The 27861-nt window shown below is 37.5% G+C and overlaps 4 protein-coding genes and 2 long non-coding RNA genes across 7 annotated transcripts in view; 2 read left to right on the top strand and 4 right to left on the bottom strand.

Moving 5' to 3' along the window:
• The window catches only part of LOC103387506 (uncharacterized), a 3536-nt gene extending 2601 nt beyond the window's left edge, over positions 1 to 935 (bottom strand). The window contains exons 1-2 of the long non-coding RNA XR_522431.3: positions 776 to 935; positions 408 to 497 (exon numbers count right to left, since the gene is read on the bottom strand). This is a non-coding gene — a long non-coding RNA (uncharacterized LOC103387506). The remainder of the gene's footprint in view (positions 1 to 407; positions 498 to 775) is intronic.
• Positions 936 to 1559: 624 nt separating this feature from the next.
• Positions 1560 to 5216, top strand: dennd10 (DENN domain containing 10). The gene is made up of 10 exons (XM_008322183.3): positions 1560 to 1725; positions 1813 to 1867; positions 2386 to 2582; positions 2677 to 2756; positions 2853 to 3001; positions 3538 to 3649; positions 3738 to 3838; positions 4019 to 4126; positions 4218 to 4312; positions 4525 to 5216. The coding sequence occupies exons 2-10, from the start codon at positions 1822 to 1824 to the stop codon at positions 4690 to 4692; spliced, it is 1056 nt and encodes a 351-aa protein (XP_008320405.1). The 5' UTR covers positions 1560 to 1725; positions 1813 to 1821; the 3' UTR covers positions 4693 to 5216.
• Positions 4205 to 4635, bottom strand: LOC112487818 (uncharacterized). The gene is made up of 2 exons (XR_003051276.1): positions 4496 to 4635; positions 4205 to 4404 (listed from the first exon to the last, which is right to left on the bottom strand). It is a non-coding gene; the product is annotated as an uncharacterized LOC112487818 (long non-coding RNA).
• On the bottom strand, positions 4969 to 9453 carry sfxn4 (sideroflexin 4). 2 transcript variants are annotated; one of them, XM_008322181.3, is made up of 14 exons: positions 9255 to 9453; positions 9113 to 9178; positions 8698 to 8751; positions 8582 to 8608; positions 7807 to 7861; positions 7702 to 7727; positions 7553 to 7606; positions 7335 to 7412; positions 6961 to 7032; positions 6777 to 6867; positions 6459 to 6574; positions 6290 to 6375; positions 5693 to 5810; positions 4969 to 5602 (listed from the first exon to the last, which is right to left on the bottom strand). In XM_008322181.3, the coding sequence occupies exons 1-14, from the start codon at positions 9291 to 9293 to the stop codon at positions 5525 to 5527; spliced, it is 960 nt and encodes a 319-aa protein (XP_008320403.1). In that variant the 5' UTR covers positions 9294 to 9453; the 3' UTR covers positions 4969 to 5524. The 2 variants fall into 2 exon arrangements, with proteins under 2 accessions (XP_008320403.1, XP_024916478.1); XM_025060710.1 differs by having other exon boundaries at positions 9113 to 9167; positions 9255 to 9452.
• Positions 9454 to 10363: 910 nt separating this feature from the next.
• Positions 10364 to 13539, top strand: prdx3 (peroxiredoxin 3). Its single transcript, XM_008322180.3, has 7 exons — positions 10364 to 10518; positions 11105 to 11216; positions 11453 to 11594; positions 11774 to 11909; positions 12016 to 12119; positions 12523 to 12688; positions 13006 to 13539. The coding sequence occupies exons 1-7, from the start codon at positions 10483 to 10485 to the stop codon at positions 13054 to 13056; spliced, it is 747 nt and encodes a 248-aa protein (XP_008320402.1). The 5' UTR covers positions 10364 to 10482; the 3' UTR covers positions 13057 to 13539.
• Positions 13540 to 14402: 863 nt separating this feature from the next.
• tm9sf3 (transmembrane 9 superfamily member 3) lies at positions 14403 to 26870 on the bottom strand. The gene is made up of 15 exons (XM_008322178.3): positions 26656 to 26870; positions 23903 to 24098; positions 23632 to 23754; positions 21905 to 22065; positions 21736 to 21813; positions 21305 to 21436; positions 21040 to 21206; positions 20349 to 20443; positions 20112 to 20242; positions 18822 to 18961; positions 18129 to 18197; positions 17901 to 18047; positions 17450 to 17533; positions 17136 to 17212; positions 14403 to 15915 (listed from the first exon to the last, which is right to left on the bottom strand). Exons 1-15 carry the CDS (start codon positions 26743 to 26745, stop codon positions 15848 to 15850), a joined length of 1758 nt encoding a protein of 585 aa, XP_008320400.1. The 5' UTR covers positions 26746 to 26870; the 3' UTR covers positions 14403 to 15847.
• Positions 26871 to 27861: the final 991 nt, after the last annotated feature.

Genomic DNA, 27861 nt, shown 5'->3' with positions numbered 1-27861 from the left:
GGGGAGACATTGTTGAAGGTAAATATTAAAAGGATTCAATGCAATCATGGTTTAACTTCACAAATGATTGGTTTGCTCTACACTACTGGCGCCACCAATAACCTCAGGAAGAAATCCATGTTGCACTACTTTCTTTTTAATTTGAATGAAAATAAATCAATTCTACTGGTCTTAGTCCCGTTTTCATGATTACAGTATGATTTTCATATCATACACACTATAGAGCATATAGCCTTATGTTTGTAACACAATTGCAAGTCAAAACTAGCAGAGGATTACTCTGCTACTCGACTAGCAGAGTCGTGTTGCCATTTGTAGCTCCACGTGGACATTCCATATACTTAACTAATTACTATCCTATAGTCATTGGTGGCACTTGTTAAGTACAATCATTTCGTGTCACTCACTGGATCTTTAGCGACGGAAAACAGGTCTTCTTCTCCGTTGTACTTGATCTGAGTGATGGAGCGTTCGTGGCCCTGCAGTAGGGTGGGTTTCTGTACAGAAAAGAAATATTTGCAAGTTCATTTCATATTTTTCAAAAAGGTGCATCATCTCAGCTCATAATCCTGTCAAAGGCCAAGTTCTTATTTACCTTGTCAACTCTATGTTCATTATTTAGGACAAGAAACTAACTACGAATCATTTTAACTACTGACAAAAACTAACGTTAGCTGCCGAGACACATATGCTAGCGTAAACTGCACTAACGGTCTCGACCGAGCGACTACCATTTCAAACAAAATACAGCCGACAATTGTTTTCAAAAACCCACCATTTCAGTCAATCACATGTAGCCACCGAGCCCAGTTTTTTGACTTGCACTCCCTCTGGAAGCCCAAACGGCTAACACTCGTTTCTCATGCGACGGATTCACAACCGGAAATAAGGACAGTACAACGTATTCCTATTTCCGTTATACAAAATATCAGCCCGCCCCCTGCAGTTGACCGCTGACATCCACGTTCATTTTTGAGTTGGTTTAGTCTCTAAGAGCGTGCTTTGACGACTGTAACAGAAAGGCTCATTGGTGGAAATCTACAAAAACAAATAATCTTAATACAAAATAATTTCAATTTTTTATAGTTAATAGTTATTTCAGCTATATATATATATATATACACACATATATATATTGGACGCTTTTAATGCACTTTACCTGATCTAAATCTCTCCGAGGGTACTTGAAGTCATCATAGAATCTTATTCAAGGTCGTTTTAATTTAGGCTTTAATGCTATAATTTGCTGTTGGGCTTGTTTTCATACATTATTTTCACAAATAATATATATTTATATATATATATATATATATAATATATACACAAATCCCAATGAAGTTGGGACGTTGTGTTAAACGTAAATAAAAACAGATACGATGATTTGCAAATTATTTTTCAACCTATATTCAAATGAATACAATACAAAGACAATATATTTGCTATTCAAACAGGCAAACTGCTTTATTATATATATATACACATAAATATATATAAACATATTATTTTATTGGAAAAATTAGTTTGCTTCCGTACCTGCCAAAACAGAGCTGTTAATATCGCGAGATATGATTGACTGTGACCGCTTCTAACCTGCAGTCCCGGAAATAGGAAGTGTGGTGGAAACTAGGACTCTTTGACATATGTGGGAGCGACGACATCATATTTAAATATTTTCTTTTACAATAAACCTGCACGGGATTCTATTTTAGCGTTTGGACGCAGAAGGTACTTCAGTGTTACCAGTCTCTTTAAGGACTTCTGATCGGTGTGTTTTTTTCTCTACTTTGAACTTGTGATTATTAACTTTCCTAGGTATGGAACATGGCAACAATTGAAACGCAGCTTATGCTAAGCGTTGGATTAATAGGTGAGTGTGTTCTAACTATTGCATCTGAATAGTTGTCCTAAGATCCGACATCTGGTAAAAGAATCACATGATCCAAGTGTGACCCAAAGTGTTTGCTCAGCCTGCACTTTCCACTAGAATCCACTGCTCCTGCTATGAGTAGGAACAAAATGTTTTTCGATTTGTTTATGTTTAAGCCACCAGCTGCAAATAAACAGCATGGCACCACTCGTTTCTTAAATAATACAAATTCATATTTTACGTTCAAATTGCCAGACTACACCAACAAACCACAAGCACTCACATGACAGTACACAGACCGTGCTTTTAACACTAAGTATAACAAACGGAACAACAGAGTTTCAGATTAAATGGTCGTTTTTGCTGTTTGAAAAACTCCAGCTGTCCACTTACTTGCTTTGCCCCTGATTTCAGACATTTTTAATAGGACAAAGACCTGCACTGCACTGTACAGTACTATCACATAATGTGGTAAAGTTTTATTTTATTGATATATATATATTTTAATTATCACCCAGAGAAAGATGCAAACGGAGACACGCTGTGGGTGTGGTGTTATCCCTCCGTGGACTCAAACCTGAGACAAGTGCTGCTCAGCAAGTGTTGCCTCACACAGCAGGGCCGGGATTTTCACACTTTTGTGTTTGGTCAGTTCTGTGGTACTTGGTACTACATCACCACAGTGGAGGTACAGGAATCAACCCCACTAAAAAAGGTACGACAGACAGACATTAACTAGGAGTCATTAGCATTAATGTAAAAATCATAACGTTAACACATCATAGTATTTGTCTTTTTCCTACTTCAAGGTCACTCATTTTTCAATAGCACTAACAGCAAAAGACTTTAATCCAGAAAAGTATGCAGCACTCAGTCGAATACTCTGCAGGTAAACAAGTTAATGATAATTAAACTGCAGGTTTAATGTATTTGTTCATCTTACATTGAATGTTTAGATAATAACAGTGTATTATTGTTTTTTTAGGATGTACATCAAACATGGCAGCCCAGTGAAGATGATGGAGGCTTACCTGACTGTTCTTATTAAAGGAATTTGCCAAAGTGATGAAAATGGCTCGTTCCTCATTAAGGACTATGATGTACGGAAGGCGTACCTGGCCGGTTCAATCAAAGGTAGGATTGACAGAGAAATTTTCTTTTTCACATCATTATAATACAATGGCTTCCCCTAGCTAGGATTTGGCCTTTTTTTTAAAATACTCTTTTCAAATTTTCTTTTAACATCTTTAACTGCTTTAGAAAGCTTTTACTTTGTTGTCAACGTGTCGGCTTTTTATTTGGACATATTTTAGCAGTTATGCTGTATTATTGATAACCTATGTAGAATTGTGCATAAATAATTTTGTTCAGTTTGGTTTCAGTTCTGAACTGAAGAAGCCCCTTGGATGAGAGGTGAAATGTCTTCTTTTAGAAAACGCACGTCCACCTGCTTAATAGAACTCTTCAACAGTTCAATTGTACACTCAAATGTGAGTGTTAATGGTTGTCTATAAACGTCCATCTGATGAACTTGGCTCCAGTTCTCTCTCTGATCCTAACCAGGATGAAGCAGTAGAAATGTTCTAGTTTGATGTGAACCCAAACAAACTCTGCACATACTTACACACCAGGAGGACGGTAACTGATCCAGTTGGCTCACTCTTTCTCAGATGTGGTGTCTCAGTTCGGCATGGAGACCATCATCCTCTACACTGCCGTCATGCTGAAGAAGAGGATCGTCGTCCATCATCCTCGTATTGAAGCCTTGTTGGAGTTTACAAGGTAAACGTGAGATCTCAGTCTAGTACCAACCAGATGGAGCACGATGAGCCTGAATCGTTTTAGCCAACTTGAATGTTCCACACTGCAGAGTTCTGCCAGCCCTTTCGTGGCACAGGAAGGATTGGTCCATCCTGCACCCATACGTGGACCTGAATGACACTGAAGTGGAGGATTTACAGAAATGTCCTGGTGAGGCTGAGTTCTACTAACGTGCAGTATACTTTCTTAGAGTAAAAACAGAGAAAATGATCATTTCTACTTCACCGTCTGTACTTTGATTTCTGTGATCTGTTCATGTTGCAGTGAGTTTTTATAAAGCCTGCCGTATATATAAATCTGATGACATATGAACGTGTTTGTCCTTCATAGGTTACATAGCAGGATTTGTTGAGCCGGAAGTCGTTAACAGGCCAGAATTGTTTGATGTGTATGTGAACCTCCCTGACAGTGTCATCAAAGTTTCCCAGAATGCTAAAGGTACATTATACATTTAAAAGTAACTGTCTGACTCTTTGATGCCAAACAACATCGACCTCAGACTTACGCAGTGTTTCCTGTCTGTCCACAGAGGCCATGTCCATGGGGAAGCTACACAAAGAGGTTGGTCACCTTATTGTCCAGTCATCTGAAGACCCCGAGAAGTCAGACAGTCAGGTGATTAAGGTGAGGACACAACCACAGCACCATCTTGTACATTGCGTCTGTTGAAGTATGCAGCCCGGACACAACCTTAGAGCGGCCAAGTCTGTGAATATCTGAGAAATTCAGAGAGAAAGTGAGACAACAGTTGACAAGATACTGTTTCTATGATATGACAGACCATAATTGCAACAGCTTATTTCTTACTTCATTTCTTACTACACTTTAATCCACAGGATCTGTCTCTGAAGACCAAGGACATTCTGGCCAACTTGGTTGCCCTGGCAGAAACCTGTGAAGACTCTAAAATAACACTGGAAGGTTTAAAGAAACATCATTTCCCTGCGGCCACCGAGAACTTCCTGTTTCATCTGGCAGCTGCTGAGCAGCTTCTAAGGATATAAATCTGTTTCTATCAATAGAAACCAGATGCTGACTCTGCCTTTTTGTAAATGTTGGGATTATTGATATTTTTATAAAATGTTTGTTCACTTTCTCAGAGTAACATTTTTAACAGTGTTAACTTTTTTTGCGCTGACTCACCACAATATTAAACATTGTCAAAACTAAATATTTAATCGTGTTTTTCTATATTTCTATAAGCCTGCCAAAATTATTCCACAAAAAGAAGCAGTGGAAGTCGAATGAGCTCCAAACTTCAGGACTTTCTCTGTCTTTTGTAGTTATTTCAGCTATAATTTAACAGTAATGATATTACATTAGAAGTACTGGAGTGTTAATGCAGCTTTAGTAATACTGTCACAGATGACAGAAATACAAATGTGAACTTCCTTTGACTCTCAGACGCGTCGCTTTAAGGAATCAGTCGGACATGAAAAACATTGAAACGGCAACAGAAATGTAAGTTATTTTGTATTTAATCCATGACCTTAATCTCAGAACTGAATTAAAAAAACCTCTGCCTTTACATGATGTTTCATGACTTGACATGACTGAATCTATAATTAGTATTGTATGTGTGTCAATCCTTCCTTTCGTCCAATATTGACAAGAGGACAGCTTTCTGCTTCAGTATGTACAGTAAATGTGTCGCAGTGCAATACACGGATGTGCTCAAATGTATTTTGACATTGACATTCAAACTAAATTACATTTTAAGCAACAGGTGTATGATTAAAAATGTTCTGAATCATAATTAAATTTTCATGCCATACATTTCTGTTGACTGTGGGGTGTTTTTCTTCAAATTAGTTGCATTTACAAAGAATGTTCTCTTCAGAGTCCTCTGTGATAGAACAGTTGTCCGTCCACTGCAGCAGCTTGTAGCTCCTTCTCCAACCTGTCCCTTGATATCTTAAAAGAAAATTGCACGTACAGTTTAGTTGATCTGACAAGAAAAACAAAACACGGGCAAACAACTGAGTGAAGAATCCTGAATCTCACCGTTCCCAGTTGAGGAAAGAGACTAAAAGATACTGGGATCATCAGACTCAGAACCAACACAAAAGACATGTTACGAACAGGAGCAAAAAGAAAAGAGTTCCCCTGGAAAAAGCTTGTTCTGTAAAAAAAAAAAAAGATCATCATAAGGTGAATTAAAAGGCTGAGTCAGTTTTCTCTAGGACTGTGTGCCTATGAACAGCTCCAATAACCTATTGTTTGTATATTACACCTCTGAAAGTATTTTTCAGAATATTGAATCGGCTGCCAGTCAAAATTTAAACATCATCTGGGCCATTACCATACCTAGTACCAGTGTTTGGCAGGCCAGATTAGAAACCCAGTTGGGCCCGTGAGCCCTAGTTTGCCCAGGTCTGCTCTAGAGTGTTATGTCAGAATCTAAATCACTAAACATATAAACATATATAAACATCATGAGTAAATTAGAACTAAAATAACCTACATTTTTGTGACATTGTTTTGTGTGGTTTTTCTAATAAATATATGCAGCAGCTGAAAAACAGCAGCTATTTCAGACTCCTTAAAAAAACAGTGAATTTTTTTCCAAGCACCAAGATTAAAACTCCAACATCAACTCACCTTCGTAATAGGAGCAGCAGTAGATGAGGAACAGTAAAAGAGGTGCCAAACAGAGCTCCTCTGGACAATGCCGTTTCCCTCACAGCCTAAACAGAAAGAACACACTTGTAAAATTTAGACTAATAAATACTTATTTTTCCTCCACGTCTCCTTACTCATTACGTCTTGCCTTTTTTCCTGCAGCTTGAGAAACCCCAACTAGACGTCCATTGGAGTCAAACACTCGGACCCCTGTTTCCCTCTCCTCATTTCTAATGGTGTAAACACTGAAAGCAGCCAGCACAGCTGCAAGAATTTGTCAACACATCATTATGAAAAGGGCAAACACAACAGAATAAAAATAAGTCGAGTAAAAATATTTAAAAGTACATTCTTTATGCTTCTGATGTGAGTGGACACTACCTGACATACTGTATGTATAACCGCTGAAGACACGGTACAGCATAGTGAGTGTGACACTTCATTGGGGTTAGAATCAAATACCTACCTGACAGTGGGACAGGTAAAAGGTTCCTTGAGACAGCTAGGAGTACTGTATCTTTTATTTGGAGCCGGTTGATAATAATTTGAGGAAGGGCCTGAAACAGAACACAGAACTATATGATCTTAAATATATGTATGATTTGTACTTTTCATTTGTATTGTAATAACACATATAAAGTTGCACCCACCCCTGCAACAGTTGTGAGGGACACAGTTCCAGTGAACATCAGCAGATGCTTTAAGAACTTTGTCTTCATATCCTGGTGGTTACAGATAAAGGCAGATGATGAAGCTTAACAGAACTAAAAAAAAAACAAACATCTGAATATTCTTATTACATTCAATAAATTCAAACTCTTTCTTTTTATCTCTCTCTCCAAGTCACTCAGTATTTTACAGCTGTTGTTACAATTAAGGAAAGTAAACACTGAAAAAATGATTGACTGGTCAGTATTTTTTCAACTAGTATGATTTAATGCTTCTGAAAAAACTTAAACTTAACACCAGCAACTACTGATATTAAATGTTTGGTTTGGTAGTACTGCAAAACAATTGCTCAAACCTGATTTCTCATTTCCAGCTCTGCTGAAGAATTTCTGTTTGCAAAGGTAAACCCCGCATTGTAACTCTGCAAATGAAACTGAAAAGATACCAATGTATTTATTAAATCTAAATTGTGTTAAAGGACGTACTAGTGTGTATATATACCTGTAATACACACTATATATATATATATATATATTTTTTTTTTTTTTTAGAAAAATGGGTTTGCTTCCATACCTGCCAAAACAGAGCTGGTTTTACAGCCATGTGAGGTAAAAAACTGACAAAGGCCTGCAAACAAAATTATAAAATTAAATGATTTTTTTCACAACAAACACAGTACTGAAAGCAAGTGCTGCTAATTACATTGTAGGACTGACACCTACCATAGGTCCTAATATGGTTAAATATGCTACAAAAAAGAAAGAGAAGGCAGCTGTGATAAGTGGGGGCACCAGCATGTGATTCATCTGCTGTGATCTACACTGTACCTGGAGGGCGGAGCAACAAAGGCAGAACAGTTCCAGTATCAGCATGAACAGATGACTGTGGACACAGAGAAACCACTTTGAAACACACCTGTACAATCAAACCTCCATACAATACAGCATTTAATAGACAATTAGTTCTGTGAGAGTCAAAAAGTTCAAAGACAAAGGAAAACTTAATCTATTTATTATTACAGCATTGGAGAATTACTTTTTTGTGAAATTCTGGTGGGATGTCTTACACACCAGATGACAACCTGCTTCTTTGCTTCATCTGAGGATTGAAATCTAGTTCCTTTAAAATGTTCTGTCAGGATTATGGTAGTCATTAAAAACGAAGACAAAAAATCAAATGGAACTTGATCAAAAATTGTTGTAAATAAAAAAATATTATAAAATTGACAATGTACTATGTTCAGTCCTGAGAGTGGATAAACCTGATAAAATAAAACACTTGCTTAACGCTTGACAAGGACATGAAGATGAACGTTGTCAAAGCTGTTAGACACCTGATTAACTACCTCGTTAAGGCATGCGCCTAAATGAGTTAGTTAATAAAATCCAACACCTAATAATTGGTTGGATAAAATCAAACCCTCGTGTGAGAGGGCTTTCAAACACAGAAATGGTCGGACACACTGTAACTCTCTTTTCTTTTTAATTTATTTAGCTCTACAAATGTCCTCTTTGGTCATGTAAGTATGTGACAAGGTAATTTAATATGATAAAAACACAATTCTGCTGTTCATTCTGTTCATTTTGCGTTCCCTCCACTTACTATAGCGAGGTTCACAGCAGCTGCATCCTAGAAAAAAAAGAAAGAAGAGCGGAGACATTTGGATCAAGTGGTGGTTTATAGCAAAAGAATGACTTTCAAGGTGGACAACAACTGACCTTTTCACTTTCCTCTTTATTTCCAAGAAGGGAATAAGCCTTCTCTATTTCATCCTGTGGAGAGGATGGTCAACAGTTTTAAATCTCACACACTTGCATAGAAAACACACAACTTAACAGCTTATGACCTCTTGGTACAAATCTCCAAGTTTGTTAAGACCAGTTCAAAAGAAAAAACGTCAGTGTTTACCTGGAACTTTCATAATTGCATAAAGCAAGATCTGTATACTGTATATATATAATGGATGAATAATGAGGATATGTGTCAACATTTTCTGAGTGAATCCTAATCATACATAAATGTACAATATTGAGCAATAACAAGTGTTGCAATATTTGGTAGATTCCTGGTAGAGATCACTGGTTAAAAGTTAAGAGGTCAAAGTGTATGACCACTGCAGCAGCAGATACTTACCTTAGAAGAGAACAAGTTAACTGGTTCAAGGAGATTTATCCAGGTCTTGACCCGGCTGAAAAAAGACTGACAGGTAACACACCTAAATGTGAGTAGTTTCTCAGCACAGATGATTATGTGAAGGTGAATTTAGAGCAGATACCTGGCCATGACTTTTCCAATACGACAGAGTAGGGTCCATCTCCACAATAAACTACTTTATTTCTCATTACATTTAAATAAAAACATGTATTTAAATTATTTTGGTGTACTACCACATGCGCTTATAATGCCTCTTTTCGCGTTTGAGGTCAAGTTTTGCTTTGAAACTACTTCCTGGTCAAACATGTGACCACATCCGATACATTCAATGTCAGAAGAAAGAAATTGTAATTGGCGTTTTTCTAACTTTTTTAACTAAATGGAGATCGTTTCTTATTTTATTATTCCATTTCTAATATTTACAAGTTCATCCTTCTTGTTTGCAATTCTTCTAATAGATTTGTTCTCTGTAATTTGTCCGCATGTAACATATGACGTACTTCATATGTACGTACATTTGTTGAACTGAACTGAGCTAAATTGAATTGCGTGAAATACAAACACCTCAAAATTATAACTCTCTAAATATGTTATTTTTAGTAGTTGTAGTTATAGTATTAGCTAGTAAAATATGAATATGTGAATGATATATGAATATGACAGATACACTGTATCAATTCTACAAACAATATTTGACGCTTTTAATGCACTTTACCTGATCTAAATCTCTCCGAGGGTACTTGATGTCATCATAGAATCTTATTCAAGGTTGTTTTAATTTAGGCTTTAATGCTATAATTTGCTGTTGGGCTTGTTTTCATACATTATTTTCACAAATAATATATATTTATATATATATATATATATATATATATACACACATATATATATTGGACGCTTTTAATGCACTTTACCTGATCTAAATCTCTCCGAGGGTACTTGAAGTCATCATAGAATCTTATTCAAGGTTGTTTTAATTTAGGCTTTAATGCTATAATTTGCTGTTGGGCTTGTTTTCATACATTATTTTCACAAATAATATATATTTATATATATATATATATATATATACACACATATATATATTGGACGCTTTTAATGCACTTTACCTGATCTAAATCTCTCCGAGGGTACTTGATGTCATCATAGAATCTTATTCAAGGTCGTTTTAATTTAGGCTTTAATGCTATAATTTGCTGTTGGGCTTGTTTTCATACATTATTTTCACAAATTAGATATATATATTTAGTTTTTTTTTTCTTTTCTTTTTTTTTTTGACGTTGAACCTCCGTCAGCCCTTAAAGCGAAGTTATAACGTCTGCAACTGTCTTTCTCTGACATAATTCAAAATGGCAGCCTCCGTTGGAACACTAATGCGGACTTGTGTGAGTATGAAATAAATTGAAGTTTGTTGCTTTTCGCTCTCTCACTTCTTTCTCACCATTGTGGTGCTTTTATGAATAAAGATGGCTCGTGTTTGTACTCTACAGTCGTAGTAAGTCATGTCATGTGCGCTGAGGTACTGAGCTGTTGTGTCGCATTTCGCACCTGCATTGGAACCATGTCAAGTTTGTGTTTTTATTTATGTTTAATATGGTTAAAAAAACACTTCTGCCGTCTGGAGTTTAAGTTCAGCCTCCCGTGAAATTAGCGTTTTGTCACATGTGCTTCCGATGTTTATACCTTGATGTAATAATTCCATACATAGTATATGTAGTGTTGAGTTAGTAGAGAAGGAATTAAGGCGTTACATCATCAGAGAGAGGGTAGACGCATAGACCCAGGACTATTTTTGATAAAGTGCAGTCACACAAGCTGTTAACGTGCAAACAGAGTCAAAAAATTACATTAACTGGGCCAGACATGATGTATGAAATGTTCTTAATATTCCTATGGTTTGTCTTGTTAACTCGCATAACTGTACAGTTTGTTTCCCCACTGAGCCATTTTCTATTGATTTTTTTACTTCAGGCCAGAGTTGCAGCAGGAAGTCTGAAACTCACAGTAGCGAGTCAACATGGAGTTTCTGGAGCTGCCAGAGTCCTCACTGCTCCTGCTCTTCAGAGAGCCTGCTTCTCTACTAGTACGTACAAAACTCTTGTAATGAACAGGTTTTGAGCAGATGTATGAGCAAGTTTATTTCAGTAGATGTGCAACTCTGATGCCTGAACATATACAATAGATTCAATTATACAAATGTAACTACAGTGAAATGTTACCCTGAGTGGCGTTTTATTAAAATTGTCCCACAATGGGGAAATCCACAGTGCGAGTCTTTCCAACTCACAGTAATTGTACTGGGTGTGTTTCTGTTATCAGGCTCTTGCAGATGGGCCCCTGCTGTCACCCAGCCTGCTCCTGCCTTTAAGGCCACAGCTGTTCACAACGGAGAGTTTAAGGAGATGAGCCTTGGTGATTTCAAAGGCAAATACCTGGTCCTGTTCTTCTACCCACTAGACTTGTGAGTAGGAGTTGTGTTGTCTTAGAATTAAAGCAACTCTCCTGAACTATAAACAAACGTTTCATTGATGTGAATATGTGCTTTATAGCTTATCTGTACTGTCATCATGACCTGCTTAGGAAACAAATGAATTATAGTATATTTGACTTGTATATGTATTTGTTCACTTTCATTTGCAGCACCTTTGTTTGCCCGACAGAAATCATTTCTTTTAGTGACAAAGTCAATGAGTTTCATGACATAAATTGTGAGGTGGTGGGTGTGTCTGTGGACTCCCACTTCACCCACTTGGCTTGGATCAACACTCCACGCAAGGTACTCTCTCTGTGGCTGGCAACAGTGACCAGTGAAGGATCAGCTCACTATTTAAACCCACTCAGTCTTGGAAGCCATTAAAGTTGAATTAATAATGTTTTGACAGACTGGAGGTTTGGGAAACATCAAAATCCCTCTGCTCTCTGACCTCACCAAGCAGATCTCTAGAGACTATGGCGTTCTGCTGGAGAATCCAGGCATTGCCCTCAGGTACATAACTATATGAAATGTTTCGAGTCATTTTAATGGAATTGTACAACTGCCCTTTGTCAAACTTATATTTTTTTATATCAGATTAACTTATAACTCTCCAGTATAGGACGTAGACAATCCGATTTTCCTCTTGGCTATGTTTTATCCAACTTCTCCATACTATATGTCTTACAATTCTGAATTAATTCATATTTTTAGCTAACTTTGAGCTGTTTTTGTTATTTTTGGCTATTGAGTAGCTCATTCACTTCCTAATATTTATTTGAGCTGTATTATGTTTGTGTTCAGTTCTGACCCTGGCTTAAACATTAAAAGACTACACACATTTACATCATTGTTCTTAGGCACAGTTGTTTATGTGTTTAATTAAAGATCATTTCACTTCTTTGTTGTCAATCAGGGGTCTTTTCATCATTGATCCAAATGGAGTGGTGAGACACACGAGTGTGAACGATCTGCCTGTGGGTCGTTCTGTAGAAGAAACCCTTCGTTTGGTCAAAGCCTTCCAGTTTGTGGAGACTCATGGTGAAGTGTGTCCAGCCAGCTGGACCCCAAAGTCTCCAACAGTGAGTTTACACACACTCTAATCAGTCCACTGTAATTATTCCACGTTAAAACATTGTGAACTGTACATTTTTACACTTTTGTGAGGTTAATATAAATATTTTTTGAACACATGCAATTTAAACTTCATGTTCACTATACTGTTGTTTAAGCCCCTGACTAAACTTTTTGCTGCTAAGTACATTTGTACTATTCCTATACTCTACTTCCAGTATTGAAAAATGTTTCAAGTTTGATTTTCAGCCTTAAACTTTTTAGGTTTTTTTAGAGAGAAAAACATCAGATACTAATGTTTCTGTTTTTATTTTATTTTTTTCAGATCAAACCGACACCCGAAGGATCCAAAGAGTACTTTGAAAAAGTTAACTGACATCTAACAGTAATATTAAATGACTAGGTTAAGTTGAATTTACTATTAATGTCGGAGTCATGAATGTGATTTTCTTTTGGTTAATGGTAGGGGGATTGATTATAAATGGGATCCAGCACCTGTCTTCGCCTGCTTGTCTCTTTTGTTTAGAGAGAGTGAGGGAGGGGGCGAGTGTGGGTTGTCTGACATCAGGGCCCGTTGTAAGAAATGTTTTCTCCAGGTGGTGTGACTAATAAGCTTCAAATAAAAGGTAACATTTATTAAAACTCATTTACCAAATGTCTGCAACATCATCAGAGCAGATTTAACTGCACAGATAAAACCAGGAGCCGATGTGTGTAGCTTTGTATGCACTTTAAGCAACAGAAAAGATCTTATATTTTATTTGTATTAAATTACAAATAAAATGTTTTTATAAAACCTTTGGGGAAACTTCCATGATCCACTAACGCTGCTAAATAAAGATCCTGGACCGGAAAAATGTCTGATGATACATTTTAGTATTTTTTCAAAGTAGACAGCATAAAATGAAATAGAACAAAATATTTGAACATTAAATTCACATCACTGCACAATTAACCTGAATGTAGACGTTCAGGTTGAACCACCATCTATAACAGATAATCTCAGGCTTTGCTGGGATTCTTCTGACTCACCTCCTTGCACCCCCACAACCCAAACTGAGTTCATAAGGGGACAATACTACAGACAGTGATCACATACCAGTGGCACTAAGTCCATCTGCAAGTTCAATACCACCTAGTCCCCAAATCCCAAGTTGGGTCACATCGGGAAGTCATTCAGTCTGAAACTTTCAAATCACTATGACAACTAATGCTGTAGTGACTTGAGAGGAAGGGACAGGTAGAAAATGATTCTTCAGTCACAAGACACGTTTTTTGGTTAAACATAAACGAGGCAGATTCAAGTGTATTATCTCTGTTCAGCCTGATTACATCCTGCACTGTAATAAACAGTTTGTCCTAGTGGTGGGGGCCACCAGGGGGCGCCTTAGAAAATAGGAAGGAAGAGCACTTTATTTGATAGTTGCCACTTTGGCATCACAATGTCATAAAATTTAATAATTATTGAATAGTAATTAAAAGTAAGTAAGTACTTTCTAAATTTTATTTTATTTTTTTACATATTTTGTAGCACTGCCTGTGGGTTTGTTCAGGGGGTCACAAGTTTGGAAACCCCATCCTAACATGTCAGCAGGAGAGCATTAATTAAATGTTTGTCTGGGTGTGTTACTTCAGGTGACCTTATGTCCACATTATATTAATATATTGTATGGACCTGTATACAGTACTACTTTTATGTTCCAAAGTCCAAACCACACAGAGTAAACCCTGTACATAAACATGTTTATTTTCCTCTTTTTACAGCAAGTTAATATGCGGATTCAAAATGTCCAGTCAGACATTGATACACAACATGAGGTGCCAAAATCAACTTCAGTTGGGGGAGAAATGGAAGTTAGAACAGAAAGGCAATGCCACTTCTCATATACATGGGATACATAACTGTATTTACACAAAAAGTGGAGAATCAGGTGACGCGCTTGTTAGCACCAAGCGTGGTCTTGAAAACGTTACGTTATCTTCACTGCGTACAGTATGTTTGTTGAAACGACGCAAAAACCCGACTCGCAGACGGCGAGCTGCAGGTTTTGGGAAACGGATCATGTGACGAGGAAGTGGCTTAGAGAAGGTGTTGAGCCTTTTAAAGCTTTAAATAGTGCATGAAATGTAAAATATGAAGAGTGCTCACAACCAGAAGGGGTGGAACAAAAACTTGACCGCAGCGCCAACTGCAGTGGAGAGAAAAGTCTGAATTGAGGGTTTGCTGAAAATTTCATGCAACTTCAGGCAAGATGTAACAGCGCCACCAGCCCCACCCCAAGCACCAAACAAAAACAACCCAGAAATGATTCTTTAAAAAAAAAAAAAAAACCTGTAGTAAATCTGTACAACGAAAATACATTTGGGATCTACATCTAAAGGTACATTACGGTTATATACACGCTCCCCATCCATATATTATCTTTACAAGTAGACTTCATTCAAACCCAAACATTAAGAAACATAAGACAGAATTTTGGAACAGGGATCACATCAAACATCCACTACTTTTTTTTTTCTTATATAAAATCAGGTCTTACTGCACCTCAACCTTTGATCTGTCCATCTGTTCTTGACTGTACAGTAAACTACAGCAGACTAAAATCATCAACTGCTACTGTGACAGGGAATTAAGAATCATCAGACGGGGGAATGATTCTCCCGTGATTACATCTGCAGTGGAAGTGGGTCTGAACAAACCATATTTTGAGTGACATTGCAAATACGAAAAAAATAAAATAAAAAAAATCACTTGTGGACACGGGCACAAACCCAAACTCTCTTATATCCTGACACAATAGAACAAAGGCTTGCAGTACATACGTAGGCCTCTTCACTGAAGAGAGCGACACTATTCCATCAATAAACATTTATGTTCTCTGGTCTCAGCTGGGACTGGGTTTGCCTGGCATTTATCATCTGCCCCATCATTGGTTGGAAACAAACAGATAAATATGCAGCCTCGTGTTGCGCAGAGTTTTACTCCTGTTCTCTTTTGAGTGGCCGCGTCAAAATTGGTTCAGAAAAAAATAATTGGAAAAAGGTAAAAAAAAAAAAAAGTTCTACAAAGTGAGATTCTTCACAATCTCTTCACAAGAAAGTAAAGTATTAAAGAATGACTTGTGCCCGCCGTCGTAGGCAAATCCATTTTATCCCTGTTTTGCCTCTTAGTCAATTTTCACATTTGTGTAGATCTTCCTAACAAAGGCACTTGTTCCCACATATCCAACAGCACCTGGAAGAAAAACACGGACGGTGAGACTCTTTTGCAATGGAGACTTACCTAAAGACTTTTCTAAAGGTTAGCGGTAAATGCTACTCTGCAATGTAAGCAGTGAGATAGCCAGTGCCGGAAAAATAAAACAAAGAAACTTCAAAGCTACTGCTTTAAAAACAAAGGTATGTCAAGGTACAAAGTCAAGTCAGTCTTGACTTTACTCTGAGGAGGAGTGAAGGAGTGAAGATGAACAAAGCTGAGGATGAAAAGTCCACATCACTGCACCGCTGTGTAAGAGAGTCTGCTCTCTACAGATAATGGACCTTTGGAGAAAAGATGCTGTGGCTGTTTTGTACCCAGTGAAATTTGTTTCAGGGCCGTTTGAGATCACTTCTGGTCAGGTTTGATAACATGTTCCAACTGAGCTGACAGAGTAACTGTGAATTACTTCTTAGCTCCATTTGCACTGGTATATACAGTACCAGCTATACAGAGTCTATGGTATTTAGTAAATAATTACAGTATATCTTAAAATATCATATATTCAGAAATCCTGTAGTTATTTTTAAAATAAAGTAACTTTCCAATCTTACACTTGAATCTTTTTGCCGATTTACATTTTTGGCTAACATTTAGCTTTATGTGATACTTGACCACAAGTGCAACATCAAGTGCACCAAATGCTTGGCTAACCAACTATGCAAACTTCATCTGGGTGTTTTCACTATCAAACCATGCTAACCTGTTCTCCCTGGGTACTTTTTGCCAGAGTTTTACTGTGCCAAGTTTTTGTCATCTTTTGGCTCAGTTTCAACTTAATTTTATTTAAATAATAATATGGATTAAAAAAAAATAAAATAAAAAGATTTAATTGTCAAATTCCAGATTTATAGCCCCTCTCATTCTCAAAATGATGTAAAAAAAAAACAAAACAACTGGACTTCACCATCATAAAACTTTGAAAAACCTGCTATGAGACTTGTAGCTACTTGAACTTTTGTTATGAGTTGACTTGTTTAGCCAGGTAAAGGTTGAAGCAGGTGGAGCGACATTGGTGTCAGATCGGTCTGTAAATGATGTGGGTAATGACAAGCTATCTACTATGACGTTGACATAGTTTGGGTATTTCTACATTTTTCTAAGGACTGAAGGTCTTTAGGATTTCCTAACAAAAGCTGTCACTAAAAGCCTGGCTGTTGAATCAGGTTTCTGTAGTTCGCGGCAAACGCAGGACTCACCACACATTATTCCTAGAGCAGTGCTGAAAACAGCCATGTATCCAAAGTAGAAGGACGTCTGGAAAAGCCCATACATCCTGGAATACAAACAAAAAGAAAAAAGATCAATATATCTGTGATTTGTGTATATATATATACATATATATATATATATATATATATATACATATACATATATATATATATGTATATATATATATATATATGTATATATATGTATATGTATGTATATGTATATATATATATATATATACACAATACTTTATTATAATACTTTCATTGGACCGTGGGATACAACAGGATTGAAGACTCACTTAGTTTTGAAGAAATAGTAGTAAAAGGAGTACATGTAAACATAAACAGCTGTGGATGCAGCAGAGAGGAAGCTCGTCCACTGCCTGAAGAAGAACAAGCACAAAAACAACAAAGGTTAGTAACAAAGTCTAAATTATTAACTCACTTCACCCTGATGGCCTCCCTCACCCAGGAGAGGAAACTTCATTTGTTATATTTGAATTGATTTTATGGACAACCCTAATAGAAATGAATTCACAAATAAGATTTCTCAGATCTGACATTCAAAACATTTAAACATGATGTTGCTGGTTTTCTTGTAGTTCACTATTTTATTTTTTTATATTTATTGTTTGTTTTATTTGTTACGTTCAGGTTGCTAAAACATGGCATGTATACATTATATTTACACACTTAGTAAAATGTTCCTGACAATTCTATTTAATGGGTATGAAACACCAACACACTCACCATCTGTAATCCTCAGCATTGAGCAGGAAGTACGTGCACACGATGGTCACGCACACCGTCACAATGCACAGTATAACCAGGACCAGCATCATGAAGCCGTACACGTAGTAGATTTTGTAGGCCCAGAATGATGTGAAGATGAAGTACCTGTAAAACAGTTATTACGTCACTGCAGTCCAATAGTCCAATCATGGGTTTCATCACCACCTTAACTTAACACACACTCACATTTCGATGAAAATAGAGCCGAATGGAAGGATTCCTCCGAGGCAGACAATGACAGCGGGCTCCATGAACCTGAGGGACCACACGATTCAGAACAGACCGTATCAGTGTTTCTGTTAGATCACACCTGTCAGGCTAAATGATACACAACTGTGTTTTGAAAAATAAATAAATAAATAAAGGCAGCAACATAATGGAAAATCGAGCGAGTGGGAAGGTTTGCCTAGATTCACATCTACAATGTCCTGCTGGCAGCCGGCCCCAGAAACTGGCTGGAGGTTGTAAATGTTAATCCACTCACAGCTTTTTGCTTTGCTATTTTTCATTATCCAAAGAGTTTGTGCAGACGGCAGAAGCACTTTGTGCCTTCGACCTGATATCAAACACTTGAACAAGGGTTTTTGGAACACTTGGGATTCAGTTCCTGCATAAAGAACAAGCCACTCACTGCCCACTGATCACTCATCACAGCTCCCTCTGCGACTATGAACAAGGCTCATTATAAGGCAGTGTTCAGAAGCACCCTAGAGATTATAAGTCCAAGTGATTTAAACTGACAAGTTCTTGTGTTCTAGTGTCATATCATAAAATAATATTTTAATTTAGGTTTTGTGCCCGTCACTTTGACACCACTAAGGCAGAGTGGATTTCAGAAACCAGAGACTGATACAATCCCGTTTGCCGGGCCCCACCCACCACTTCTTCTCAGGGATGGGTCGTGGAACAGCGTTCACTCTGCAGGGAAAGTTTGGCTGGCCCGACAGATTCCTTCCCAAAATGGTTCCCACGAGGTTTAGGGGCAAGATGACAAAGAAGCAAATACAGCAAACAGCCACCTATAAGAAAAGACAAGAAATATATATAAATAAACTGTCATTTCATCTAGCTCTCCAGAACATTTACACTGAGTCTACAGGAGTGAAACAGACATTGTGTCAACTCAGTTGAGAATTTGCATAACTGCTCACATACATTACCCCCATTTTTAAACTGATCTGACTTCTTCCCTCTGCTCAACTGTATGGGTTAATTATAAAATCATAACAACATCACAACTGGAATGAAGAATTGTTTGCATTGTTAGGCACCAAAGGGTTAGGGTTACATTATCTGATGCAAAGTATGGACCATATAGTGCTGTGGAGAACTATTACATTAGGTTCATGAAAACATTATGGAATCTGCTAATATTACTGCAGCTTTATTTAGTATATACGGGGAAAAAACTGTGCACAGATATTATTGTGGCATTTTTGTGCATCTAAGAAAGACATTTAATTTATATCTAGATAAATGGGAGATGATTCAACTGATAGTAAAAACGTTTGCTGGGGCAGTAGTGGTTTGGTGGTTAAGGAAGCGGACTCCAAAATAAGGCATTAAGTGAAACTAATTATCTACATCATCTCTAACCTTTATTAGAAAAAAATAAACATTGCAGTTTAATTTATGGCACAAACAAAAGCAAAAATGAAGTAAGAGATGTGAAAATGATCTTAATGAATGCTGCAGTTCACTGAGTCAGAGTTCTAAGAGGATTTAGCACTAAAAGAAAACACACTTGACAGTCATGACAGTTGCTTTTACTTTCAGAAGATTAAAGTAAAATGTGTTGAAAAAAAGACTCACTTTTGTTAAATGTGTCTTTTATTTCATTTGAATTTCTAATTTAATGCTGCAATTGGGAGGTTTTTTATTATCATCATATGAAATTATGTTTACACAGTGCTAAGTGTTAGTGGTCTATTAGACAGAAGAGTAATTTTAACAGGCATGATTTGACAAAAAGAAATGGAGCAGAATTCAGCAGGGAGCAGAGACATCTTCAGATGTGGTTTTAACAGGTGTTAACTAAATGTTTCAGACTGCAGGTCTGTTTAATCACTCTCTTCAATGCCAGTGCAGCAGAGCCACATATTTGACAAAGAGCATGTGGTTCTGAATGTTGTTTTTTTTATCAGGGTGGACATGAAATGTCAGACTCACCATAGTGCCAAATGGGATGGCTCTGGAGGCGTGGTAGTAAATAGCAATGAAGTTGATGAAGAAGGCGGTCCCGCACACCATGGCTGGGATCAGGAAGGCTCCGATGAACATTTGTTTAATCCATCTTCTGCCTGTGAAATTAAAATTGAAATTATGGAGTGTCTGAATCAAAGCAACAGTCTATGTCCAGTGATACAGCTGCAGGCAGAGATGAAGGACAGATGTTGCAAAATTTACCTCCTTGCTTTGCGTACAAACTCCCACCAAAGTAGCCGTTGACAGGGGAGGTAGCAGCGTAAACAAAAATGGCAGTGCTCAGCATTGATCCTCTCCTAGGAAGCGAGAGAAAAAGGGCTGCATTAGTCAAGTGCTGTCACATCCTAAGTGAAGGAGTCAAGATTCAAAACACATGTATCCATCCATTTTCACAGAGTGGAGAAGAAGAAAGGAAGGAGATGAAGATCGAGGACAAAGAGGAAAAAAGTGTCATAATGTTCACAGTACAAGTACTCATTCTATTTCCACCTCTATTTTAATCATTTGGTTTTTCTAAAAATAGCTAATATTATTCCTCCCTTCCTTTACTTTCCTCTTTTAATTCCCACTGTATGCCATTGTGTTCTTGTGTAATATGTTCCAGAGTATTCCAAACATGAAAATAAGAGCAAACTAGATTTAGTTGCAATTCAGTTTTTAAACTTTCTTCGAGCAATCCTTTCAATTTTCTTAAACCTTGTGCACACAAATTATATTTAAAATTCATGTACAGTCTTGCATTTTAATCATCCACCATAACCCTGTATACGCAATATATAATTGCTGTTAGGCAACACTTGAACCATCGGGGGAAAAAAAAATAATTCCAACCCCGCCTCACAATTCCAACTTGAAATAAATTAGAGCCAGCTGGTTTCTCCGAACTACTCACTCTGTGTACAGATCCTCAGCCATAGCCACAATGATCACGATGAGGGAGACAGAGAAGATCTGGCAACCAGAGCCAATGAGAGAAGAGAAGATCAGTGGGTGGCTTGACGGTCTAAATACATCGCCGTGTACCTGCTTCCACCCGTATTCATCTCCAAGGTCTCTGTCCTGGTGGTAGAGCGTAAACGATGAGTTAGAGAGATCATCCAGAAAAAAAGAAGTCTAAAACCAGCAGTCCAACATCCACAGAAGTCGACAAAACTTACCATATCGTCCATTTCCTCCTCTTTGCTGTATCTGGCATAATCTTTTCTAAGTGTCCTCATCAGAATCATGGACACCAGACCCACCAAGAAAATGACCATCATGAAAGAGTTGAAGATGGAAAACCAATGAATCTACAAAATAAAGGAAAACATTAAAAGGAATGACAGTAAGAATAATGAATACAATACAAAACAGAACTATTGTTTTGTCATGTGTACTCGCAACGATTCATGTCCACCATATTGACAGTAGCACGATTAAAAAAAGCAAAAAAAAAATTCTCGGTTACATCAGAATACTGTGGAACAAGATTCCACTAGTACAGTGTCAAAGTTCGTCCTCTAATGTGCTGTTACATGTCTGTGGTGTTCGTGGCTGATTGTATTCACCACAGATATCTGAGGAACCAAACCAATGCTATTCAACTCACCCTGTGCTGGAAGAAGGATGGATCCAAGTACTTATCGAATCTGTCTTCAAACTTCACATCTGACTTTTTCCACTTCACCTGGGAGGGAAAAAAGTTAGGCCACACAGATTCTATTTCGTTCATGCTTCAGTTTGTAAAAAGGAGACAATAAATGTCATGCCGGACTTACAGAATACGACATGGGGATACGTGTGTTGGGCACAAGCCTGACTTTCCCCTCGCTGGTCAGATTTACATCAACAATTCTATTGCCATTGAAGCCAATCTCCAATTTCTTGTATGTCCACAGGTAATAATCTTCTCCATTTTCATCTGCCTCACCCACAATTCCTTTAAAAACAAAACAAAACAAATCATTGAAAACCACACGAAATCTAAATCTTAGTCCCAGTTAGCCAGCAGTGTGAATCTACTTAGAAGTTGAATTCAGACCAATCACTTTGAATCAATATTAATCAACATGTAACATCAGTCACAAAAACATTAAGAGTTGAGGGTTGTCCTCCACAAACCCCAATTTCCGCTGCTGCAAAAAGACATATCATCTTATTCCATCAGCAGAAACATAACATCAGAGCTGACAAGGGTTGAAGTTTATTAGTCTGAAGTATCTCATTCGAACTAATACAGTCTAAAAGAGCAGCGAGGCAAAACCCTCACATTCTTAAAGGTCATAGTAAAGTTATTTTTGAGAGCTCAGAATTTGTCAGAAGAAAACACAAACAGTACAGTAAATTAGTTAGATTAGCTCAAAGCCAAAATGAGATTCTTTTATAATAGAAAGTAGTTTAAAAACAGAAATGTAGAAAAAAGGATATACACACTCAATTTTGAAAATGCATAGAAAAGCAACACCTGTGCACAACATGCACTATGTATACACAATGCAACTAACTTTGTAATATTACTGTGCCATTGGAGAGGTGCTAAAGCTCTGCCATGGTTGCATTACTGTTCCCTTTTCAGAAGTAGCAGGATCTGTCTGTTTGTTCAACTCCACCTCACATCCTAGCGTAGCTTCACAAAAGCTAAAGTGCCACCACGTCACATTTTAAGACTTTGGGTGCCAGTCAGATGATATTGCTTTTCAATTGTGGCTCCAATTTGAATATGTTTACTGAACCTGTCAGGTGACCTGCTGTGGTTACTACACCTACGGCATATTGGCCAATTAATAAGGAATCCCCATGACCTAATCCATCAAAACAAAATCTCAACAATTGATTGATTTTTCTGACTCGATTTGTGGATTTGTTCAAGAGGCAATCTTGAAGCATTAAATTTCAACTGAATAAACATTACTAAACTAAATGCCAGGCATGATGTAATGTTAACATTTTCACACAGTTTATTCTACCGTAATGACACTGTAATAACTGTTAATAGTGTAAGGAAGTGTGAAGATCCAGGTCTACAGTGTCTAACCCAGCTAAACTTGCTATTGTCTCACAATTGCAACGCACCAGCTCGGTTACCACATTGTCAAAGAGGACCCGAGGTTGAAGTCCACATTGACTTATTATATTATACTTATCATTGAGTGTCAAGTATGAAACATAAGACAAGGAAACTCATATGAACAAACAGCAGAGACCCACCCACAGCCTCCATCATCTGCTTACACAGTAATGTTTGAGCACCGGTAGGAGTGGCACCATAGTCCAAACTACTACCCTGTTCAAGACTACCCCTGTTCCAACTGTCTAGTTGTTAAACATAACAGAAGTCCTTTAAGTGTTCAAGTATTTAACATTTGTCTTAGTGTCAGTCAATAGTGGGACTCCTGACTGTCAAACTGGTCTTGTGTCACAGTTTAGGTAAGCAGGTGGATCAGGTAGGACGTACAATAAAGTGTGCAACAAAAAGACATTTTTATGATGGAAGGAAATCTCTTACCCCAAATGGGCAGGTCATCTATGTACATTTGGTACCAATAATGGTTCTTAATGGCGTAGACAAAAGCATCCCGTTTGGCTTTATCCAGGTCAATTTCACAGTATGTTGTCTGCATTACGTCATCTGCGTGGATCAGAAATTAAACATAAGAACAATATCTGACAGAGTGACAATGTGAAATGGAAGGCAGAAACGTATCCAGTAACAGCTGGAAACCAGCTTTGGGTTAGTGTCCTCAACATGTCGAGGTCAGTGTAACAAGAAGATGTACCTTTGAACTTGATGTCTAGGCCACTGAATTCAAGCTCCACCCCCTGCAGAGCCTCGCCGAGTGTTTCATGGTAATGACTAATGGTCTTCTTGGAGCCCGCACAGAAGGGCAAAGAGAAGTACTTGTACGTCTCCTGACGATTGTGGTAAGGCCCTACTGTGTTCATCCATAGGACTACCTCCTCTTTATCTTTGTACTGCAAAAAGTCAAAAGACATTGATTAGTCAATGCAGGAATGTCACACCAGTTCTGCTTGTCCTGCCTGTTTCCTAATATAACCATTGCTCTTTCTGTAACGGTGTCTAGCATGTTTTACAACAAATCGATTCAGTCATCTGGGTTACAACGATAGAAACCTGTCAACGATAACTAACTAATTAAAAAACAGCACAACAATCAAATTCAGGGCATCTTATAAAACGATTAAGGAAAAAAAACATGAAGAAAACTGCTATGTAGATGTGCCTAAATATCACCTGTAATTTTTACAAGAGGTTTACAAATACAGAAAATCTGTGTACATCATTCAACCAGTATCATTGCAAATTTCTCTAAGGAAAAATAAACAATTTTAAGCTAACATTACGTCAGGAGCAAAAATTAGAAAGATCTAGATTTAATCTGACAGTACTTAAATTGGAGTTGAAACAATTCTCTTTTATGATTCTCTTATCATATTGTCCATGTTATATTATCCTAAACATTAAGTATAACAAACACACCACAGGCAACTATTTTACTCTGGTGCAAAAGCCAAGGATTAAATTTTACACTAGCTGTTGACAGGTTTGAATAATTAAATTCACTTTACTATTTATTCAGCATTATTTAATAAAATACTGGGATTTCTTTCTTTCCTCTGTGTAGCTTAGTCTAGCACACCAATTTGATATGCTGCACTGTCAAACTTTGCATACTTTTATGTTAATAGTTTTGGAAAATTCAATATCATATTGTACTCTAGGTCATGATGGAATTGCATTAGGTGGAATGGGTGCTGAACAAAAGTACCCTGAAAAAAACAACATATAAATGCTTTATGGTAATAGTTAAAGGAACAGTTGACATGGGGGGTGTTCATTTCATGCTAAATGTAGAGAAGACCAATAATTGTCTGTGGTTGATAACTGACATAAAAAAACTCAATATAGAAACATATTTTTAGACAGTTACATATTGTTTTGTGGACTCAATTCATGAGTACCAACCAAAAGAAAACATCTACTAAACTCTGGTGTTTTCAGTTCCAGCTCACAGAAGCTGATGTAACATGAGGACTGTGCATACAGAAATTGCAGTTATAATTTAGTTAATTTAATTGTCTAGTAGGTCCAATCAAGTTGGGATAAGGTGCCAAATTCATTGCATCCTTTGTATCCATTCATCATATAATGCTGTTCAAGTGTTTATTATATTTAACTTGTTTTGTTCTAAACTGATCTAAGAACAACGACCATGTAAAATTAGGTCTGTATGACTGGACATTGGTTTGACAGCATACTCACTTAATTTAACAATAACCCTGAGATACTAAGATGTCAATATAAGACAGTAAGATATTTGATATTTTTACACAACCTAACATCTCATTTGCAGTTGATTAAATAGCCTTAACACACAGTAAAGCTGAATTGTTTCAGACCCCAGTGTCACTGGGTTTAGCCAAAAATATAAAATCAGATAACTAATCAAAACGCCTTGATGTGGGTCAGAGTTTGTTTAGGTGGATTCTCGCCACTAAGAACTTTGGATTATGAGAATTTTACAAGTTACATGGTTAGCTTGTTTAGGTGGATTCTCGCCACTAAGAAGTTTGGGTTATGAGAATTTTACATGGTTAGAAAGTTACATGGTTAGCCATTTGAAATTCTGGTCGTAGTGTAGATTTAAAAATTGTTTTCGTGCTCTACTTAATTTCTCGAAGCGAACTCCCGAGGGGTTAAGAGTGCTATCTATCTATCTATGAACTGCACATGTACGCGCATAACTTAAGTACTTTAACTACAAAATTTGAATGTCCCCCGTAACTTATTTCTATATTGGAAAATTACTATGTCCACGTTTTAGGAGTACCATGGATCGTAGGTGGTGATAGCATTGTTTATTTCCTTTATTTCTCATTACTAAAAAATAACTTAAAGCAAATGCCACACCAGATGCCACACGCAGTGGCTGTCAATGAAACGTCATAAACCCAGCGTAACCAGTTTAACCAACTCGGTTTTACAAAACAAACAAAAACAAAAAACACTGAAACGCTTAGGGTTCTGTGCATGTATTAACCAGCATCTCTATATAGTGCAACGTGAACAAGTAAAATACTTTAATGGCAGTCTCGACTTCAAGAAATTCGTCGCTGGGGTTTTAAACATTATGTTTCTTTTTTATGCCTCCTTACAACATAAACATACTGGTTTAAACTTTAGCGTATAATTCGTCGTTGCTTCAACGAAAACTAGAAAGATCTAGGAGGAAGACTTGCTGGTATGCTAGCAGGTGAATGTTAGCTAGAAGCCCATTTGGGCCTATAAATTCTGAAAAGGGATCTATTTAGCTAAATATCTCAATGTTTAACATATCAACAAGTATACACTTATGAAGCCGGCAAACCGACACTGACACGGTGTCAATCCTCTTTCCTCGTCTGCAGCTAGCTGTTGCGGCTAACGCTCGCTGCTCGTACTGAGCACAAACGTCCATTATTTTCAAGGCACTCATCTTTTTCATTCGGCCTCTGCCGACTGTTTTCTTACCGTGTGTTCGTGTTCATCCGCGTTCACGGGTAAAAAAGATCCCACAATGGCGAGGACCACCGCTGCCACCTTCCACCTGGATGAACCCATTCTTGTCGGAGAAAGTGTGCAGAAGGATTGAGGATGTTAGCTTTACGGGGCTAACCCACCTTCTTCCTGGTTGTATGACAGAGAATTTTTTTCAGGGATGCTCCTCGTACGCATATGGCGTAAGTTCTTCAGATGCTCAGCGCACGCATGTCGGATTGGTTATTTGAGATCACGTGATTTAGGATGGCCAGTTAGCTTTGAAAGCGTTCCCTCAAGCGGTGAATAAAGCAACACTGTCGGAGCTTCGTCCGCAACCTTCGGCCACGTCATCTGACTGCCAGAGACCGGAGCTTCAGCTCTGCTCTGACAGAGCTACTTCATGAAATCTGATACCAGCATACCATAAACGACTCTATTCATTGAGGAGTGGAGAGGGGACGAAGTTTTGCAGATAAATGGCTCACTTTGAATGCTTGACCTGTACATTTAATAGCGAGATCCTCTTCACTATTTCCATTTGTGGCATTGTCGTTGAAAGATATTGTCAGGAAAACACATGAAAATACCTGAAATTGAGACCTGAGTTCAGTGTTTCCTCAGCTTTGACTGTAATTGACGGTCAAGTTAAATCTTTTTAGTAACTGATTAAGGTATCACTTGAGTTACACCTGTAAAAATACATTCCAAAGCCTATCAATTCCACCCCTCTATCATCTGCCTTTGGTCAGTTACAGAAAAGAACAAGCACATTTGTACACACTTCATTGTCTTACTGTACTCAGGGAAAGATATGCTACCTGTAGTGAGCAGTATTCCCCAAAAAGAACTTCCTTACTGGAACACAGTTTGAACCTAGAATGATGAATGCTAGTCTAGTCCAACAGAGCGAAAAATTCTCAACAATTGGCGTGTGGCCACAATCGAGAGGGCCTCAAAAATGTTCAGTTTGGAACCAATGTGCCACAGGAGCATGTTTGTAAAAATACAGCTTTAGTGCACTTTTTAACCAGCTGAAGGAAATTCTTTTGCCAGTAGTCTTGTTTAGATAAGGTGGTGCCAACACCACCTAAAAAGCTAAATTGTGTAAGTATTATTATTAATTAAAATTTGTGACTGGAGGTGACAAGACAGAGCCAAGAGTTCCGGTGGAATTTTCATAATAAATAAATATGTCTC

This window comes from Cynoglossus semilaevis, chromosome 12 (assembly GCF_000523025.1).
Source record: "Cynoglossus semilaevis isolate Cse_v1.0 chromosome 12, Cse_v1.0, whole genome shotgun sequence".
NCBI classification, from domain to species: Eukaryota; Metazoa; Chordata; class Actinopteri; order Pleuronectiformes; family Cynoglossidae; genus Cynoglossus; species Cynoglossus semilaevis.
The sequence above is the reverse complement of the archived record's forward strand: the minus strand, read 5'-3'. Positions and strand labels throughout refer to the sequence as shown.

Bases quoted from the DNA above. Each gene is read 5' to 3' on its own strand.
- dennd10 (XM_008322183.3), top strand. From the start codon at position 1,822: ATGGCAACAATTGAAACGCAGCTTATGCTAAGCGTTGGATTAATAG. The intron at 4,127-4,217 runs GTACATTATACA...GTCTGTCCACAG, and splicing joins AGTTTCCCAGAATGCTAAAG to AGGCCATGTCCATGGGGAAG. The intron at 4,313-4,524 runs GTGAGGACACAA...TTTAATCCACAG, and splicing joins CAGACAGTCAGGTGATTAAG to GATCTGTCTCTGAAGACCAA.
- sfxn4 (XM_008322181.3), bottom strand. From the start codon at position 9,293: ATGGACCCTACTCTGTCGTATTGGAAAAGTCATGGCCAG. The intron at 8,752-9,112 runs GTAAGTATCTGC...TCCTCTCCACAG, and splicing joins TTAACTTGTTCTCTTCTAAG to GATGAAATAGAGAAGGCTTA. The intron at 5,603-5,692 runs GTGAGATTCAGG...TTTTCTTTTAAG, and splicing joins TCTTTCCTCAACTGGGAACG to ATATCAAGGGACAGGTTGGA.
- prdx3 (XM_008322180.3), top strand. From the start codon at position 10,483: ATGGCAGCCTCCGTTGGAACACTAATGCGGACTTGT. The intron at 10,519-11,104 runs GTGAGTATGAAA...TTTTTACTTCAG, and splicing joins GAACACTAATGCGGACTTGT to GCCAGAGTTGCAGCAGGAAG. The intron at 11,910-12,015 runs GTACTCTCTCTG...ATGTTTTGACAG, and splicing joins GGATCAACACTCCACGCAAG to ACTGGAGGTTTGGGAAACAT.
- tm9sf3 (XM_008322178.3), bottom strand. From the start codon at position 26,745: ATGGGTTCATCCAGGTGGAAGGTGGCAGCGGTGGTCCTCGCCATTGTG. The intron at 21,814-21,904 runs GTAAGTCCGGCA...TTTCCCTCCCAG, and splicing joins GTATCCCCATGTCGTATTCT to GTGAAGTGGAAAAAGTCAGA. The intron at 20,243-20,348 runs GTAAATTTTGCA...TTAATTTCACAG, and splicing joins TTTGTACGCAAAGCAAGGAG to GCAGAAGATGGATTAAACAA.